This window comes from Haemaphysalis longicornis, unplaced genomic scaffold, assembly GCF_048455015.1.
Source record: "Haemaphysalis longicornis isolate Haplotype H1 unplaced genomic scaffold, Haemaphysalis longicornis Haplotype H1 scaffold_8, whole genome shotgun sequence".
NCBI lineage: Eukaryota > Metazoa > Arthropoda > Arachnida > Ixodida > Ixodidae > Haemaphysalis > Haemaphysalis longicornis.
In genome coordinates, this window is record NW_027526445.1 from 165,604,717 (window position 1) to 165,624,023 (window position 19,307).

Below are 19,307 nucleotides of genomic sequence, written 5' to 3' on the forward strand. Positions count from 1 at the left end.
TTTTACTAGCGGCCATTTAGCCATCCACAGATAAGTTGACTGACCGCCGTGTTTCTTGTTTCTTCGCCGTCGTTGTCAGCGGCCGTTGTTTCCCATCCTCCACGTGAACTTCTAGGACGCCGCTTCAATAAGCGAAAAAGTAGGTATTCTGTACTTCTCTCTAGCGTGTCGGCGATTTCAAGCAGTAACTCGGACCTTGTCGTTCGGCTGCGAGTGGTGTGGATGCTTGACTCATTTACGTTTCACCCACGCCCATAGCACGATCGAGGACTAAGTCGCATTACGCCCTTATTTGGCGCGATCTTTTTATGCCGGCGAACACCTGTGTAACTCCTGGCCGGTGTATTCAAAATGAAACCGTTGTTCCTATTTCTGCTGTGTAGTCTCTTTTTGGCGGGATCCCCGCCGGTTGCAGAGGCAGTTACAATTCGCGAGTTGAGTTCATAAACGTGCACTAGGCAAATAAATTTCGGTTATAACGAGAAAGACACGCGTTGTATGTAATTAGCATATCAGTGTGACTTCGTGATTGCTGCGAGGACTAATCGAGTCGTCGCAAGCACTGTCGGTGTCGCACAATGGTCGTGCCGGGGCGTCAGCAACTCAAACGTAAACAATTCACGAGCCACAGCTGTAATTATCCAATCTACTAGCCTCTGGTTTTATGTGAGAGCTCGCGCTCGTGTGCGTGGTTTTGGGTTAGTATCTCGCTGACAGACGTGCTGCAGATATCGCACGGACGTTTCGTGGCACAAGTCGCGTACCAAAGCGACTGTTACGTGGGGTTTGATCTGTTGCGAAGCGGGTGAGAGGTGTACCGTCGAAAGAATTTATGAGACTACTGTCCTTCAGTAAAACCGAGCTGATTACTGCCGTCAGGTCACGTCGTTTGTTGTGGCGCGGGACAGGAGGGGTTGGAAGTCGATGAAGAGGCCTTCGCCCTGCAGTGGACCTAGTGGGATAACCACTGCATGACCATTGTATTGCCGCTGTATGCACATTAGCTGTCGGCTTCTTTAAGTTTTTTCTTGCTTGCTTGTTTGTTTGTGTGCTTGCATCGCATTAGCCGCAGTGCTAGAGTACCGACCATCAGTCGTCCAGTCTTTGCTCCACAAGTCTGGCCGCAGACCATGTATTTTGTCTTAATTTGAACCGGAATTCTGACCCTTTTATTGAGGTCCCTAATAAGTGATGTATGCTTTGATTTGATACCTGTAACATCCTTCTTTCTATGGGTCTTTGGGCGAATTTAGGCTTTCCTGCGAGGTGCTTCTTAGGAAAAGCCATGTAGACAAAATACGGCTTTGTTTAATTGGAAAGAAGTTGCCGTTGTTAACCCAGAACTATTTATTAGCCCCGAAAGATGTTTCTTTCTTTTGATTTCTTTTTTTTTTTTTTGGGGGGGGGGGGGGGGACTGAAAGAAGATAGGAAGTACTGAAAAACCTTCCAAGTTTTGCAGAACTTTCAGGGCGGCCGTGGTTGGCTCAGCCTGTTGTTTGTGGCGGTCAGTGGCCTGTATATGTGTCTGTGCATGCACATCGCCCGGTGCAGCACTTTGGGTGCCATTTCAGTACTAAACATTTGTGCAGTACCTGCCTTAATCTAACTATATTATCCTACTTGCATTGTTTGGTTGACTTGCTGCTCAACAACAAGCTTGGCACAGTCCAAAGGTTCTCTGTTAGAGGTCACATCAATGTTTAATTTGTTTCAAGTGAGCGTTAAGTTGCTTCTTGAACTCTGCACGGGGCAACACGGCGCCAAGGGGTTTTCATTTACTTATATTTTTTAGTGGGGGTGATAGAGGGATTCAATACTGCATGCGCTAGTAGTTGTTTTTGTGCTCCGTTTTGGCAGCCACCTACTTACTCATGAGCAACACAGCAAGCCAGCATAAGCATTGTGGGCAACGTTTCTTGAGAGGGCTGCAGTTCTCATGTACCGCATTTTCTGGCATGTAAGTCGCACCATTGTAAGGTCACACTGCCCCCATAGCTGTTCTACTGAAAATTTCAAGGATGAGCCACATGAATGTATAAGTGATACCTCCCAACCCTTACTTGGACAAAAATTTGTAAATAAGTTGCACTGTCTGTGATTCCGGCAAGAAGCTGCCAACTGCGTGCTTGACTAAGTTGGTGTGTGGGTGAGCAGGGAAAATTTCGATTGCTCACGAATTTATAAAAACTACAATGTGCTAGGAAAGACTGACTTTGTTTATGAGTTACATGGGCGTCAGGGGACTTTCTATCTCCCAGTCTTTCTTCTCTCCAGGGGTGTTACTATACTGGCTGAGTCTGCACTCAACGTATCCGTGTGAGCGTAAAAGATTTAGCAAAAAATTACAATCGTAATCTTTGCATTAGTCGTAGTCATGGTAGTGACAATTGTGATGTAAAGGCTGTGGCGAACTCACAAACATTTATTTTTCGAGCTGAGCACACATCATGCCTCTGATAAAATAGTGAGTTGAATGTAGGTCGTCAACAAGGCAAACTGAGAAGCGGGGTGTGGATGTATTGAGCACAGTTAACTGCAGTGTAAATCGTTTCAGCCTGCTTTACGTGGCCTCATTTCAGTCAATCGCAGGATGAAAAAAAGGTTTACAGAGAACATTTAGACCAATAATCAGAAAGCCACAAGTATCCATCAGGGTCTTAAAGGAGCACTGACACGAAAATTTTATGTTACACTTTTATTGCTTTTATCGATGCTTAATGGCCTGGCGAACCTGAAACAGCACTTCAAATACTTCAGCGCACGATAGTTATTTATATTGAACGGCCTGAAAATCATTTGTTTCAAATTCCTGCGCTTTCATTCCGAACGGCGTATATGACAGAATCCCTAACTAACCTCACAGCTTTGTGCAGACGTTACCGGCGCCCGCTCGCCGCTCATGGGGCCGCGCACATGAAGTGACGTCACGAGTTTTTGACGAGCGCTGCCGCTTCACTTCTTTTGGCTTTCACTGGATGATGTCACGCTGATGTCCATTTGCTCAGTGCCGCTCCGCGCGCGGCTTCGTCAGCGCGATAAATGAGATCCAATTGAACTATGTTCTTTGTGTCACAGGCCACTCATATTTCAGCCAGGGTATTCTGTTGAGTGAAGGAAGCGAACTGTGTAATAATATTAACGCCGAAAATTGGTGGCAGTGCTCCTTTTAAAAAAAATGAAGAGAAGAAAAAGAGGCAAAGAAAGGGAAAAGAGAAATAAAAACGAGAAGTTACACCAGAGGGATATAAAGATTCACAAAATGTATTAACGCAACATCAAACTACATTTTGATTAGCCAAGTGAAATATCTTGCACGATAATTTGAAGTTTGTTGCTGTTTTTAAGTTTTTTGCATTTGACGGTCCCTTGCAGATGGCCGTGAACATCCAAGCCGCCGTGGCCCAGAACCTCCTGGAAGCATCGAGGGTCATCGAGGAGCAGATCGATGCGGAGATTGAGAAGCTTGACAAGATGGCCGATGATGACCTCGAAGGTAGGTGAGGAGGAGGAGGGAAAAACTCCATTCGACTGAAGAGCTCGTAGGTAGGCGGAGGTCCTTAGACCAAGACTCCGTTGGTTCTACTTGCCGTCTTAACTCTTTCGGTCAGCCATGGCTGCCTTTTCGGGGCAGAGCTGGCAAGTTCATTCTCCCACTGCTTGTAGGTAGGGCTGGGAATTGGTTTCAAGCCTGGGTTATTCTGGCAGAGCACGGGAGCCTTCAATGCATCTGTAACCGCTTTTGTGTCGTCGGATGGATTGGATATGTGCTTATGCGCCAGCAGCAGTTTGTCAGCTTGAAGAAGAGGCACGACAGCCTGGACAAGTCAGAGTTGCTCAGTCTTCCACATACAGGCACACTTACCAGGCCACGGCATCTTTCCTGGTCATTTAAAGGGGCCATGAAGACAAAATGCAACTTTGCTGTGTTTGAAAAAACTAGCCTTTGGTAACTCACTCAGTTCCATTCCAGCCACAAAAGATGTTTTCTTTTTTAACTTAAAAAACACAAGAAATATTTAAAAACTTTTAAATTTTGTGCTGCAGCGACATAATATCAGCCAGCATTAAAGCGACAGTGAAGACGAAACCGAAGTTCATCTAAATACATAGACTGGCTTCCTCAGAAAACAAATATACCAGTCTCTGGTGCAGTACCTTTAAAATAATTTCGTAAATAATCAAAACTGACACTATCAGATGCCCAGCAGAAATGACATAAACAGTGACTGAACGGATGCACCGAGAGTCACGTGACGAACAATAGAACGAGAAGTACGCACACGTGCTCTCAAGGAAATGCGTAAAATCTTTCTTTGCACGTTAAGTTTCATGTCATAAACAAGTATAAGTGTACAGGTATAACTTTAGCTGTGCTGACATTCGCGAGCTGCAAAGCCATGCCACCGCTGGTGGTTGCGATAGTTATTGCAGGTTTGGCGAACGTTACTATATAGGGATCTAGTAATGTTGCGTTCGGCGTAGTCCTGTTCCCATTACCTCCAACTCTAAATGTACCAAGGCTGTGCTAGGTAAGCCCATCTGTCGAGCTGTAAATATCGATATCTTTCAAGTGGTCGTGCACTGGAGTACCTAGGCACTGTTTTTGCTCTAGGCTTTGGGCACTGTTACAAGTGGAACTAATAGATGGCACCACGTAGTCAAGTCGAGTGCATTGGCAACAGGCCAGCCCACGGCGTAGAGGCCCCGCTGTTCACTAGACGTTTTTGTAAATATAGTAAAGGGCCGCCCGTCACATTTACATTGTTTGTCCACTATCGCACGTCCCGTGCCGCACGAAGATTTGCACACACATAGCTGCAGCTATGGACATGCAGGGCGGGCAAGTCGTTTTTGTCGTATGCTCCGAAAGCGTGACCAGGGGCTCCTGCAGCCGCGATTGTTTGCTTGGTAGGTTTTAGTTTTCCTGCTAGACCACACCGCTGTCTCACTCGCTTTCAGTCACCGTTTGCGTCACGTGAAACGTCATGAAATGGCGCGAAGGAAGAAACGTGTTTTGCAGTTGATAATGTCTCGGCAACTAAAACATCTTTTCGCCGCCGAATAAGCGCTAAGAGGGCTTCGCGGAAATTGAACTTTCGTTTGAACCGAACTTGCTAGTTGCCTTCAGTGACCCTTTAAAAACATGGTAATCAGCGTGTTAACAGCACGTGAGCATTCAAGGGATATGGTCAGGTGGAACTGAAGGCTCCAGTACAATCACCCACATTTTTCTTGGTGGTGCCTTATGTCGGCAGCCGCCAATCACGAAAGTGACACAGTGACTCGGGAGTTTCCGCTTCTTCATATGATCTTTTCTGTAATATCACGATTGTCTTTTTTTTTTTTTGTAAGTTTACACTATCATTGATGTCATTGTTGTGGCAACAAAGCGTAAGAACCAAAATTGCATTTTGTTTTCATGGCCCCTTTAATCGTGTTGTCATCTCTTGTCACACTCATGAATGCAAGTGTAATTTTACGGTTTTCAGTGCCTGACTAACTCAGGAGTTTATCTTGACGTTGGAGCAGTGCCACAACTTGATTGTCTAAACGGTTTTGAGTCGAAGGTCGTCCATTGTATTTGCTCCATGAGGCAGTGGTGTTGTTGAGAATGCCTTGGGTCTGTTTAGAGTGGATTGGACCCTACAGACGTCCACACCTTTGTGAAGTTCCTTATGAGTCATTGTTGGCGGGTTCCTTGAAATCTTAGGGTGACAGAAGACTTATTCAAGTGAGTCTTAATAGGAAAACAGGTCCTCTCATTGAACTTTTTATTTTATCCTAAGCTTAAAAATAGGGGGGCTTCTGAAGCTCTTCATTTCATGCTTGAAATTGCTCTCCTTGGGCAGTCTTGTATCACACAGAAGCCTTCTTTATCACTTGCCCTTGACCACACTCAAAAAAAGGAATAGAAAAAGCGAGTGAAAAAAGGCCTAGCTCTGAATAGAGAAGACACACCTAGCTATATTCATTGGCATTTACCACCACATAAGCCGCAGGACATAGAAATTTGGGGCATCAGGGATGAAATGCTTAATTTTGTCGGTTTCAAAGCAGTTCGCAGTGTAAGGCAGTTCACAAAATGCGCAAAAATGGGGTTGTGAAAATTAAGTCATTTGTGGTATGAATAGCTTTTGCTATCAATTTCCACCAGTCTGAAAGCAGTTGAAACGAAAACTAGCTATCCTCATTGCGTTGTGAATGTTTGTTGAGCACAGTGTTGTTTTTAATGATTGCTAGGCCAGTAAAAATCAATCAAAGCAGTGGAAAAAAAACATGAACATTACGAGGTTAGCTGGTGGCATATTTTCCCCTTCCTTGCAAAGGCTGCGTTTGCAGTCAGTTCATGGGTAGTAGTGCTGCAGCCACGTGTCAATCATACTGGCCCCGCTGTTTGTCAGGAAAATTGTCCAAGGCGTAAGGCCCCGTCAAGGGTCGAAATAAAATGGGTGAGCATGGCAAAAAAAAAATAACAGTGAAACACAGTATATTTAACCATAAAATGAGTTGTTGTTGTGCTGCGATGCTTTGAATGCTACCTGACGGGTGCATTCTCTGTGCTAGCTATTGATGCCTCCAAATGGAAGCCGACTGCACGTCGAGTAACTCAGTTTCAGTTTTCATCAGCTGCTTCATTCGGCCTAGAGTTTTTTTCGAGTTGATGCGCTTGCTGCGAGAATCCACCAGCAAACTGTAAGATTTCTTTGCTGCTCACAGCCTCTGAACTGTTGTTACCACTTTTTGTTCGAAGATTGTCGATGCCTTTGTTGAGGGCTTTACTGTGTGCTGTGAGTGGCAGGTGAGTGGAGCACAGATGAAGGCGTACGAATATGACCGTCTCATTGTGGAAGCTCATGAGCGAGTGGCCAAACTTAAGTTGTTTAATGTGTTACAAGTACAGAAGAACTATGATACAGGTAGCAGCACACTATCGTGTTTACAACATGACAGCCCAAATGGGCAGAGGAACATTCCTCCTTGCTGCTCCAGGATGCCCTGCTGTCATTGAGAGAGAGAGGAGCCTATTTATAGTCTCCAATGCAATGGTCAAAATGAGTGCCAACGCACTCGAAGCAGAAAGCACGCACAAGCAAAAGCAGTCTGGCAGAGTCGGAGTTGCCATGACACATGAACAGCCGCTGCAGCAAGCCTGTGCATGCGCGAGAGGGTTCTGAGCCCGCCACGTTCTCAATGTCACATGAGCGTCGCAGCGTATACCGACTCGCACTGTTCAGCCCTGTAAGTGGTCTTCACAACAGAACTCTGAAGTCCTGCAGCAGAGCTCAATGACGAGTCACTTTGTGGGCTATCGAAGCATGCGTGCCGCACTAACACGTACACCACAGTCAACCCGTAACAAAGGCCATTCGTTGTATGTTGCTTCGTTGTAGGAGCGCTGTTGTTGGGAGTACCTTGGAACTGTTCAGAGTGGATTGAACCTTTACACACTTTTGCGCCCTACGTGATTTTTGAAGACCTCCACCTCTGGTCGACGTTTTGTGGCGGATTGTCATTCAAGAGACTGATGCAGTATCGTTCAAGGTCCCTTCTTTAGTGAGCCTTAGCTTAAGCACAAGGGAATCCTGAATCAACGGGCAGTATTTTTGCACCAATGTAGGTGTGCATACAAGCCTTGCCTTTTATGCGCAGCGAATGGGAGTTTTGAGGCTGGTTGCAATGGAAGATTATGACGTGCCCTTCGGCTTAAGCAGCAAGGCGGGAAAAAACTCAACACGTAGGTGCACAGATATCTCAACGAGTGCAACATACAGTTCACCACCAAAGTGGCTGTCCATAATCCAGGTTGCAAGTTCTCGCGTAAAGGGGCAGAGTTGCGTGGTGCCACAGAAGTCGCTAAAATTTTCATCTGTGTTCAGGGATGGTCGTGTTCAGGAGACACAAGTGTTGGGGAACTTGCACGCCCTGCACTGTACAGTTGAGTACACTTATAACGATACTGTTTATAACAATATATTGGATATAACGATGAACAGCTATGGCACCATCAACTTTTGAATTCTTTCTATGATAAATTAACCGCTTATTACAATGCTCCAGTGCCACGATATCAGATACTATAACGATTGAATCCTGTGATATTGTGCACCAAAAGTGCAACAGTGACGACTCTAATTACGTGGTTGCGCAGCCTACTCAGGTAGTGTCTTCATAGGAGGCCCAATGCGTGACACAGTCCCTTGGGGACTTTGTTTCTGAAGAGGACATTTACCTCAGCTAGGTGAAGCACCTATAGATGCTCTTGGAAAAGATTTGCCCTAGCTTCACACACTTCAATTGAAGGTGACCGACTGTGGCTTCTTTTCCGCAAATTAGTAGTGGCACGACCTTGCTGGCATGTGAATAAAATGTTTTGAGCTCTGTTCCGTCTTTTTATTTCGCAACCCGCTTATAACAATTATCGGTTATAACGATGGGATTTCCTTGGCACTTGGATATTGTTATAAGTGGACGAGACTGTACTAGTAGCAAGGGTCAAAGGGATACTGAAGAGGATTAGCAACCTCACTTCAGATGGGAGTTCGACCTTCCGGTAGCCCTCTTGGTGTTTGTTAGCCACCAAAAGGTGCAGTAATTGCTGAAATATTGCAAATTAAAGGAGCCATGAAGAGAAAATGCAAGTTAGTTTTATTCGAAAGATTTCGTGTTTTATAGTGCCCCCAGCGCTTGTCCGGATACAATCGGTGCTTTATTCACTGAGAAATTAAACAATTTAGGTTAAAATTTTGATTTTCTCGCTCAATCGTGCGTTTTCGTGGTCCCAAATGACATCACAGGAACCGACCGCTCTGCAGCCTAGAGTCCCTTCATTCACACATCCGCCGTACAGGGTAGAGACATGTATACGCTGGCGCCGCCATTTTCGGTTGCTCGCTCGCCGCCGAAGCAAGTCATTGTGTCAAAACCGCGCTAAAATTATCGCCGCAACGCGGTTTACTGAATAAGTTTGAATCATATTGTCTGTTTCGCGTTGCTAGGTCTCGTGGGAAACGAAAAGAATAACGCGTTGAGCCCGTTGGCCCAATTGCGGCGGCACGGGACCGTTCAAAGGTTGTCTCCACCCTGTACAGCGGTGTTGGTTTGTTCCCACGTTTCTTTACGTTCCATAACCTACATGGCGCCACCATACCGTGGCAAGCGTTTGGTTTGTTTTTGCCCGCATTTAAACCTGGCTTGTTTTTGTTCTGGGAGAAAATATTCGTTCCCTGAAACAGTGCTCGCTCGACAAATGGGGTCACGTAAGACACTGTTGCTTGCGTCAATCGGCCAGTGTCGTCTGAGACAACCCCAAGCCCCGTAGTGCTGTGCAGCTAAACCAAGCATGCTGTGCGCAGTACGAACAGCAGAACGCATCAGTACTTCTATGTTTACATGTGCTTTCGTAACTTCCACTGTTTGTCCCATCATTCTTATTGCTTTGTAAAGAATGTGCCCTAAATTTAAGCGCAAATCGCTCGTTCGTCTAGTTTGTAAGCTCTACCTAATTTTCGTCTGCTTCTGCCAGCCTCCGCCAATTGCAGAGCTTAGCTCATGTGACATCATAGGTTCTGTTGCGGGAAATGAGCTGGTGGGTCGCATGACCATTCCCGTTTTTCCTAATTATGTAGCTTATTTGAGCGAAATTTACGTTAAAAGTGGTGTCAGTATGATTCTAACGAGACAATCTTTTGAATGAACCAAACTTGTGTTTTCTCTTCATGGCTCCTTTAAGCTATTCCTTATTTGCCCATAGGAAAATTCAATGATTGGAACACCTGGCTGCTATTTACTTCAGGATAAACTGGAAGCAAGTGACTGTGGGGTGTAGCATTAGCTAAAAACAAAAGGGCCACACAACAAGCAGCTTCGGCAGCTTGAATTGAATCATTTGTGCTTTCCCAAACGTTTCGCCTACTTTGCTCCTCTAGACACCAAAGCAAGAGCTTTCCTTATAGGTTTATTGTAAGCTTGTGTTTGATGCTTCATTGAAGGAAAGAAGAATCGGGGTTCATGCGGGACTTCGGGAAACCTGGAATGTGAAAACTTTTATTTCAAGGCCTTGAAAGTAATGAAATGTTTACTGCCCCTTCGGAATCCTTGAATTTGTTGATTGTTTCATTTTAATGAACACAAAGGCATCATGGGGCTTGTGAGAGCTGACCAAGTGTATGTTGCCTGGTTGATCTTTAATAGTGAATAACTGCTTCCATTTTATATAACGCAAGAAGGTGCTTATCCGTGTAACTTCCTCAAAGAAGAAAATGTCTCTTGCAAAATCTTCGCTGTAGTGCCGTTTTCATTTCTCAGTCATTTTTCATTATTTCAAAGCTCAATCTTCCCCTGAACATCATTGTTACGGCCATGGTATATGAGTGTTTGAAATGATATTTGAGTCACCTGGCTTTCAAACTGGAAGGGGTTCCGCCGATCTACACAACAGTTCTGAAAGGCAGTAGAAAGTTTGTGTTCTCCCGCCGTGTTTTGGTGTTGCCACTGCTTCCCAGTGTTGCTCTCGTAACTTGGCAAAAAAATTTAATTTCAGAGTGAAACCAGGCCAACAAACACAATTTCTTGGGGGACAAAATTGATTATAACCTACATATGTAAATGCAGAAAGTATGCATAAAATAGAATGGGCAGTATGGCTTCCATAGGCGGTTCCTTTCCTTTTTCGCACCACCAGTGTCATGAGTACAAAGTTACTTTTTAAATCGTAGATGGAGCAGTAGAAAACAAAAACACGACTAAATAGACAACAAGCAAGAGGAAAAAAACAACGAAAGCAAGACTTCCGGAATTGCTCATACTGGCTGCTGCTGAAAAATTGTGTACTAGAAAAAGCACGAGGGGAATGACACTTTTATTTATTACAGAAGTCATGCCACGTGTAATCAGCTATACTCCAGGGGGGGACAATACACACAAAACCCACATGTTGCTTTGAAAAAATTGAGGCAAAATACCAAGTCAAAATACAATGCAAAATATGGCAAAATGCAGTACAGTCGGCTCCTTGAAAACAATCAGGCAAAAATTATTGGAGTGATTCTGATACATATTCTGGTATCCGTCTGGTAGCTGGTTATATTTGAAATATCTCATACGGAAAAAAAGATCTTTAAAACCTTAATTTTGGCGCCAAAATTTACCCACTTTCATTTCATGGTCACGACAAGCAGATACCATGTGTGATTGCGGCAAATTAATGCTCTTTAATTAAAGACGATTGTCTTTCTTGGGCTACTTTAAATGCAGAAGTTTTGGTCTGTCGTATGTCTGTCTGTGACTCGATTCAGCCACCCAGCCAAAGTAAAATGCTTACTTCGCAATAGTCTTATATACCCACAGCCAAATCTAAACGTCTAAGTCCGGTGGCAATGTTCATACTTGTCAACATTGTTGAACAAGAACAAGACATTATGCAAATATAAGGCAGCAAATCAATACATAGGTGATATTTGCAGTGTTTCTTTATTGAAAAATTTATGGATGCTTGGTTCTTGCGATAGCAAATGAAATACTACATCAACTGCAGAAATCCATCGCCTGCTGTTGCCAGCGCTACTATAGCTCCTGGCATTCAAGGAATCAAACGGCAAATGCAACGAAAGGTTTCACTAGATAGCCTCCACATTCCGCTTGAAATGTTCGTGGAGTAGGGCAAAGTGGTTCTATAAACATTGTAGTAGGGTGCCTTGATTCACGCGCGTCTCCGTCGTACGGCAGCGCTGGCATCAAGGCAGCCGGCCTGGAGCAGTGGCACGCGGTAAATTTAAATTGGCTTGAGCAAACCTCTAGCGTGCTTACCTTGAAAGAGAAGGGAGGCATTTACTCGGCAGGGGTGCCAATCGACTATCATCTTTCGTCGACATTTGCAACGAAAGGAGCAGATACTCGGCCATTTTTTATGTCTGACACATTGTGATACATTTGCAAGTTTAATGCATAAACGTAGTTTCTTAAGTCTTCTCCCAAGGCACGTTGTGCTTTGCGCCAATGAATCTTTCTCTTACGAAATGGCATGCCTAAATTAGCCTTGGAAGCTCGAGAGCACGAGTTACATGGTATGTCTAAACTTTAAAGAGGCACTATGAAGGCAAAATGCTACAACTTTGTTCACTTTGAAAGAACTTGCCTTTGGTAACTAGCTGTGAGAGACATTTATGAACTGATAAATTGCAAGAAATATGAAAAATCTTTGAAATTTTGCTCTACAGTGGTGTAATATGGTCAGGAGTGACATAATATGCGCTAGCACTACAAATCAGCGTTTTAACTGCACATTAGCATTCAAGTGATGCCATCAAACACAGCTAGAGTCCCCAGTACAACCACCCAGTCATGCTTCTTGGCACTGACTAAGGGGATAGGGTGACCGAACAAGTTTTACGACTCTCTTTTGGAGAGTGCGCACGTGACCTCTGCCTCTGCTCTCTCTTCCCCCAGGGCTGCGTCAGAAGCGGCTGGACGCCCTGAAGAAGTTTGAGAAGAAGAAGCGCGACTGGCTGCAGAAGGGCCACGGGGAGTACTCGGAGCTGGCCTCAGAGCCGGACTTCTTCGAGGCGTGCAAGGCCAGCGAGCACGTGGTGATCCACTTCTACCGCCAGAGCACCTTCCGCTGCAGCATCGTCGACAAGCACCTCGCCATCCTCGCCCAGAAGCACGTCGAGACGCGCTTCTGCAAGATCAGCGTCGACAAGGTGAGGCTCCTGTGGGAAGCTAGGCTTCTTAATGTAACGTACAGTGTGCAGCATGCTTGTCTATAACAGCGAGTTCAACTTGTAGTTGCAACTGTAAAGCTCTAAGACATAATCTTTACAAAAATTGGGTACGAAAGAGGTTGGCTTATTAAATAAGACCTGAGAACGTCACCGTAGTTCTCGTCAAATTCCTCTCAGGTGAGGAAGGCTGGAAATAGGAAATCTGTGTTTAGACAAGTACCGTATTTCCACAATTCGAAGTACCTTCCCCTATTTTAACGCAAAAAAAAAATTGGCAAAAAGTTTGCATGCTAATCTAAGTACCCCTTTTCTTTGAGGAAGCGCGCATCGCCCAGGCCGCCAAACGCGCTTACTCGCTCTGTTCGTGAGCTAAAGTTGTCGGAGGGGCACAATCTCCGGCTTCTAGTGCACGGACAGTATAGAGTGGAGGCGCGCATTCTCGCCCCTGAGCTTAGCCAGGCCAGCAACACGACGGGAAAGCTGTAGGAAGCATCCCCGTCAACCATCTCAATCAGATGCGTGGAAGTGGGTCCAAGTTGACGCGGCCGATTTATTTATAAAATCCTCAGTTGCAAACCACTTTGGCAGAACAGAAGACCACCTTCTGTGGTATGCTGGGCGCAGCGGCTCAAGTGGTGCGACACACTCGAATGGTAGTGAAAGTGACTGAGTGTCAGACGTAAGTCGCAGATTCACTGTCTGTGCCTATTGTTGCAATGTTTTTGGTATAAAACGTTATTCCTTGCACCTGTTTCGTCAATAGATACTGCCGGTACAAGTGTGTGGGGGGGGGGGGGGGGGGGGGGTGTCATTTTAGATTTTTCAAATCTAAGCACTTTGGGCATTGCGATCACGAAAAAAAAGGGGGGGCTTAGAATCGAGTAAATGCGGTATGTGTTCCCTCTGTATTCACCATCAGACATTAAACCACACACAGCACAAACAATCAAGAGAAAGATGAACGAAGCACTGACTTACAGCTGGTCTTGTTTTCTCCAGAAATGCGCCGTACAGAGGAAATGGAAGAATATATTAAAACAAAAACATGAAAATAAAAAAAATTACCCCACCTTCCCGCGAGGGGAACCCTGTGGAGATGCGACGCATCTTGGGAATTCACTTGGTGTTTCCGTTGGGTTGATTCTCTAATTGCGTGAAACGTGTGAGGAACGCGTATGATGTATTCTTTATTTAACACGCGGCGTAACGTTAACGATGACGGCTTTGTGGTCGCTGAAGTGTACACGTTGACCAAGTTCAGCATCGGCTGCTTGCTTCAACCGTTTGCGTTCGGTATCACATTTACGAAGTTCGGAATCGGCTGCTCGCTTCAATCGTTTGCGTTCAGCATCACGTTCGCGCCGCTTCGCAGCCTTGTCTTCAGTGGCGCTAGCATTCCTGTTATCACAGTGATCGATGCTTGTTACAGTTGCGCGGGCGATAGCAGAATTGTTAGGCTCCATTCAACGCATCGATGGAAATCGGAACGCCGGTGCTGGAACGACCGCGGCTATGACGCAACACAATCCAACACAATCCACTTTAATCCAATCCAAGCCAAATCCAAGCCAATCTAATCCAATGCCCCTCGCGAGAGAGTGTTCGCTATGGGAGAGGAGAGGGGGTGAGTGGCGGAGAGCGCAGCTCGCGCGGCGAGGAGAATGGGGGAGGGGTGTGGGCGGACAACAACAACGCCGTATGGAGGGACAAGGCGAGTGAACGAGATGCAGTCGCATCTAAAAAGTTGGCTCCAATCCATGCTGTGAAGGTGGTTGGAGTGCGAAGCTCTAAACAACACCCACAACGATTAGCCATGTGGCGTTACTTGCATTCACTCATGTGGCTCTGAAAGGCTCCGGCTAGAAGGCTTGGTTGACGGCAAGAAGGCCGTTTATTCGGCAAGCAGCAGCTCGAACCTGAGAAGGGGCCTCGAACCACGATGATGATCATGAAGCGTCGCATGTCTGAACAATGATGTGCCGATGATGAACAGGTGAGGTAAGAAGATGAAGATGTCCTGATGGCAAGTAAATGGAGGGGAAACCATGAAGGAAGCTTGGCGCTTAGAGTTAGTCACTAGCGCTTACAGCTCTACAAAGAGTGAAACCAGTGACTTCCAGCCGTTAACTGGGATTCACCAGGGCGGCGTCCCAAACGCAGCAACATTGGCAAAAACAAAACGCAGAGAAGTGCCTTTCGAATGGTGAGGAGGGGGGTGGCACGCGGGGCTATGTATGGCATCATCTCTCTTGCTGCCTTCCCCTCACTGTTGTTTCATGTGTCGCCTCCAAAAAGTGCCTCCTCCTCTTCCCAGACGCTGAATTCAGACCACCGTCTGTCTCTCCGTCTCGACGTGTGTGCGTAGCTTAGTCTGCGAGATGACGGGCTCTCGCTCCGCTTCTCTTTGGGCCTAGGTTTGATTCCTGGTGGTGCCAGTAGTTTGTTTGTGTAGCCAGTAGCCAGTTGTAACAGACAGTGAACCCACCGCTTATGTCTGATGCTCAGTCACTCTCACTGCCACTTAAGTCTGTCACACCATTTGAACTGCCACTCTCAAAATCCCACAGTAGGTCTTCCCTTCATTCAAAGTGGTTTGTAATCGAACGCTCCTTAAATGACTTGGCCGCAATGTCAACTTATACCCGCATCCCTGCGTCTGAAATCCACCTTGCCATCGTTGACGGGAACGCTTTCTGCAACTTTCCCATTAGCATCGCTATTCACTCAGGGTTCCACACCCACTCTCTATACTCCTGTTGAAGATTAGCTTGAAAATATCTGTTGACTGAAACATTGAGGTTGCAGCACTGGCGTCATGCCACCTGGGATCGCAACCAAGTCGCGATTGCTCGTTGAAAGTTTGGTCTCTACCTTCAGGGTAAAATGGCCACAAAGCACATTCAGCAGAGGCAAAGCACCTGTGGCAACGAAGCCCTTGCATTGCTTGCTAGGAACAAACTCACAGACTTCCCCTTCATGTCGGGCATGTCAGCTCTTGTGTGGTTTTGTGAAGTTGGGCTTGCGTTCGGGCTAGTTGGTATTTCATAACGTTCATCTAAAACGCACAAAAAACACAGACACAGGAGACGAGACAAGGACAAGGACAAGTTGGAAGTAACACTTGTCCTTGTCTTCTGTGTCTGTGTTTGTTGTGCGCTTTAGATGAACGTTCTGTGAAGTGCTGCGGTGCCCTTGATGATCTGATCCGCTGCTTCATTTACCTGGTGATGCAGGCTTGGTGCACACCAAATTTCGCTACTGCACTGTGGTTGCCCGTTCCGGCAGCCTTCAATGCTGTCCCTCATGTTTAATGTTTCGCGAATCGCTTGTCTTGCACCATAATTTTTTGATAGCTTTTGTATCACCTGCTGCAGCTACGAAATTTATTAGGTGGGGACTACCCGTTAAGGCTGGTGGTAACAACGCAGCATGCTGGGCCCCACTGCCAGTAATGAGTGTGGAAAGAAGTGTCTGATCAATGCGCCTACCAATTACTGCCATCTGCTGGCTTCACTTTGTGTTTATGAAATGCGGCGCATTAATGGAGTACTGGCACCAACATTTTATGTTCCTTTTTTATTGATTTCATCAATGCCGAGTGGCCTGGCAAACCTGAAACAGCACCTTAAATACTTAAATGCACGATAATTACATTGAACGGCCTGAAAATGGTTTGTCCTGCACTTCCATCTCGGTGGGCGCGGCGCATGATAGAATCGGGGAATGACCTCACCGTTTTGTGCAGACATCAAAACACTGCAAAAGCCGGTGGCAGCGTTGTTTCTTTGTGCATTGTGCATTGTTAAGCTATTTTTTGTACATTGTTAATCTATTTGAAATAGGCTTTCCCGCATAGCAGCCTCACAAGTAACTGTGTGGGGAATTTGCCTACTTCTTTGAGAACACGACGTTGGCTAACTACATGCCACTCTGCGGAGAAACATTTGACAGTGCGGCCTGTGTGGAAAAAGCTGTGGTGCTGGCTGTTCTGCTTAGAAAGGCCATGAAGATGAAAAACAACTGTGCTCAGTGCCATTCCAGCCACAAGAGACATTTTTCAAAACAAAAAAAAATGCAAGGAATATTGAAGAAGTTTTGAATTTTGAACTACAGTGACATAATATGGGAGAGAGGGATATAAGAAAGGCCAGCACTAAAAACATAATTATCAATGTATAAACCATTTGTTAGCATTCAAGTGATACAATCAAACAGAACTGGAGACCCCACTACAATTGCCCGATCATGCTTCTTGGTGGTGGCTTGGGCCAGTGGCTGCCAGTTGCCCAGAGAAGATTCCACGATGTCACAGAGAAATCGCTGTAAACTGGCTGGGGAGTTGCCACTGCTTCATCTTTTTTAACAGCGGAGCCGTTGTACAAGGCCATTGCAGGAAGAAATGCCAATAAAATGCGAATGCTCATGAGCACGTGCCGCTCACGCAGGGGCTCTAACAACAACAACAACAACAAAATCTGGCCATCTCCTCTAATGTGAAACATAGCCAGGGGCGAAGCATGCAGTGTATAAGTGTATTCTTGGCGCCTTGGCGTTTTTGCCCATGGAGATGAAAACGTTGGGGGTCAAGGTATATGTACAGTATAGCCTTGCTGTAAAAGTCTTGCGTCTTTGAAGCACGAAGCTCTCTAGCGCGAGGCGTGAACGAGTGTCCCGGTGTTTTTTCCGCATTACGTTCTAGTGCGAGGCGCATACAAGTTTCTCAGTGTTTTAGTACTGTCGCGACGGCGACAGAGAGATGAGAAGACACACGTCTGCACGCTACAGCGCCGTGGACCCAAACTGGGGTCCCCGCTTTATTCCACGCTCGTGCCCAGCGCGCACCGCAAGCGCGTGGTCAGCACTCGCCACTCGTGGCTCAGCCCCAGCGTCATCGTTCCTGGAGCGTGCCCGTTTGCGGCAGCAGACGACGCAAGCTGCTGGGGCGCCGCCACATAGCCCCCCCCCCTCTTCAGACGGAGTGTTGGCAAAACGGAGGCTGCGAACGGAGGGGAGAGTGGTGGTGTTCAGGGTGGAGTGCTGGATGGTGGTGTCGAAGGCAGGCGGTTCGGCCTCGGTGAAAGCGGGCTTGAGGCGATCGATGGAAACGACAGTGTCGCGGCCGTTAACGCGAACTGTAAACGTCTTTTCGCCGCGTGAAATGACGAGATGAGGGCCGGTGTAGGGCAGTTGAAGTGGCCGGCGGGCACTGTCGACACGGATGAAAACGTATTGGCTGACAGAAAGACTTGGGTGAATAAAAGTGGGTTTTGTGGAACACGGCCGTGGCGGTTGGGGACGGATATAGCTGAAAAACCGGGTTAAATCCTTTACGTAGGATGGGCCAGGAGAGGAAGGGTTATCTTGAGGCTGTGGAGGGACCAGGAAGTCTGCCGGTAATCGCAAAGACGTGCCGTAGACCATTTGGGATGCAGCACAACCAAGATCATCTTTGATGACAGTGCGTAATCCTAGCAGCACAAGAGGAAGGTGAACTGCCCACTGCTCAGGTGATTCGTGAGCCATCAGCGAGGCCTTGAGCTGACGATGAAACCTCTCGACCATGCCGTTGGCTTGAGGATGATAGGCCATTGTTTTCAGGTGAGTAACACCGAGTAGGCATGTCAAGCGGCGAAAGAGTGTGGACTCAAATTGGCGGCCACGGTCTGTGATAATCTCTGACGGCACGCCAAAACGGGCGATCCACGTCGACATAAGCGTGGAAGCAACAGTCTCGGCCGTAATATCGTCGATTGGAGAAGCCTCCGGCCAGCGGGTAAAACGGTCGATCACTGCCAAGATGTAGCGGCAGCCCTTAGATGGTGGTAGTGGGCCAACAAGGTCCACGTGAATTGTGGAGAACCTTGAGTCCGGGAGTGGGAAAGTAGCCAGAGGAGATGTGGTATGCCGAGAGACCTTGCATTGTTGGCAGGCGAGGCAGGAACGGGCCCAGGCGCGTACGTCAGTATTCATGCCCGGCCAGACGTATCTCTCGGCAATCAAACGCCGAGAGGCACGAACTCCAGGATGAGAGAGACGGTGAATAGAGTTGAAGGCAATGCGCCTGAGAGACGCAGGAAGGTACGGCCGTCTGCGGCCTGAGACCGGGTCAATGTCGCAAACGATGCTGATTCCCGAATCAGGGCATAGAATGTCCTCGAGTTGCAGAGAGGAGCTGTTTGAAGAACGTAGAGTTCGGAGCTCCTCGTCATCGGTTTGGGCTTGGGCCAACTCCTGAGAACTGAAACCGGAGCGCTGTATGGCGGAAATACGGCTAAGGGCGTCGGCTGGAATGTTGTTAACTTCCTTGACATGCCGAATGTATGTCGTAAACTCTGCAAGATAAGCCAAATGTCGCGTCTCTCGGGGAGAATATGTAGTCTTCGATGACTTGAAGGCGTTCGTAAGAGGCTTGTGATCGGTGAAGATCACGAAGCTGCGGCCTTCGAGGAAAAAGCGGAAATGCTTCACAGCGAGGTATGCCGCCAGGAGTTCCCGTCCGAAAGTGCTGTACCGTTGCTCAGTGGGAGAAAGCTTCTTCGAAAAGAAACTGAGTGGGTGCCAGCTGCCGCGGATGTGCTGCTGAAGTA

General features: G+C 46.8%; 1 protein-coding gene across 1 annotated transcript in view; it reads left to right on the plus strand.

Annotated features, from left to right (window-relative positions):
- Positions 1-2: 2 nt before the first annotated feature.
- Positions 3-19,307, plus strand: part of LOC144150051 (thioredoxin domain-containing protein 9) — a 28,733-nt gene continuing 9,428 nt past the window's right edge. The window contains exons 1-3 of the mRNA XM_077681848.1: positions 3-139; positions 3,374-3,494; positions 12,446-12,699. Coding sequence (XP_077537974.1) covers positions 3,374-3,494; positions 12,446-12,699 — 375 coding nt within the window. The 5' untranslated portion in view covers positions 3-139. The remainder of the gene's footprint in view (positions 140-3,373; positions 3,495-12,445; positions 12,700-19,307) is intronic.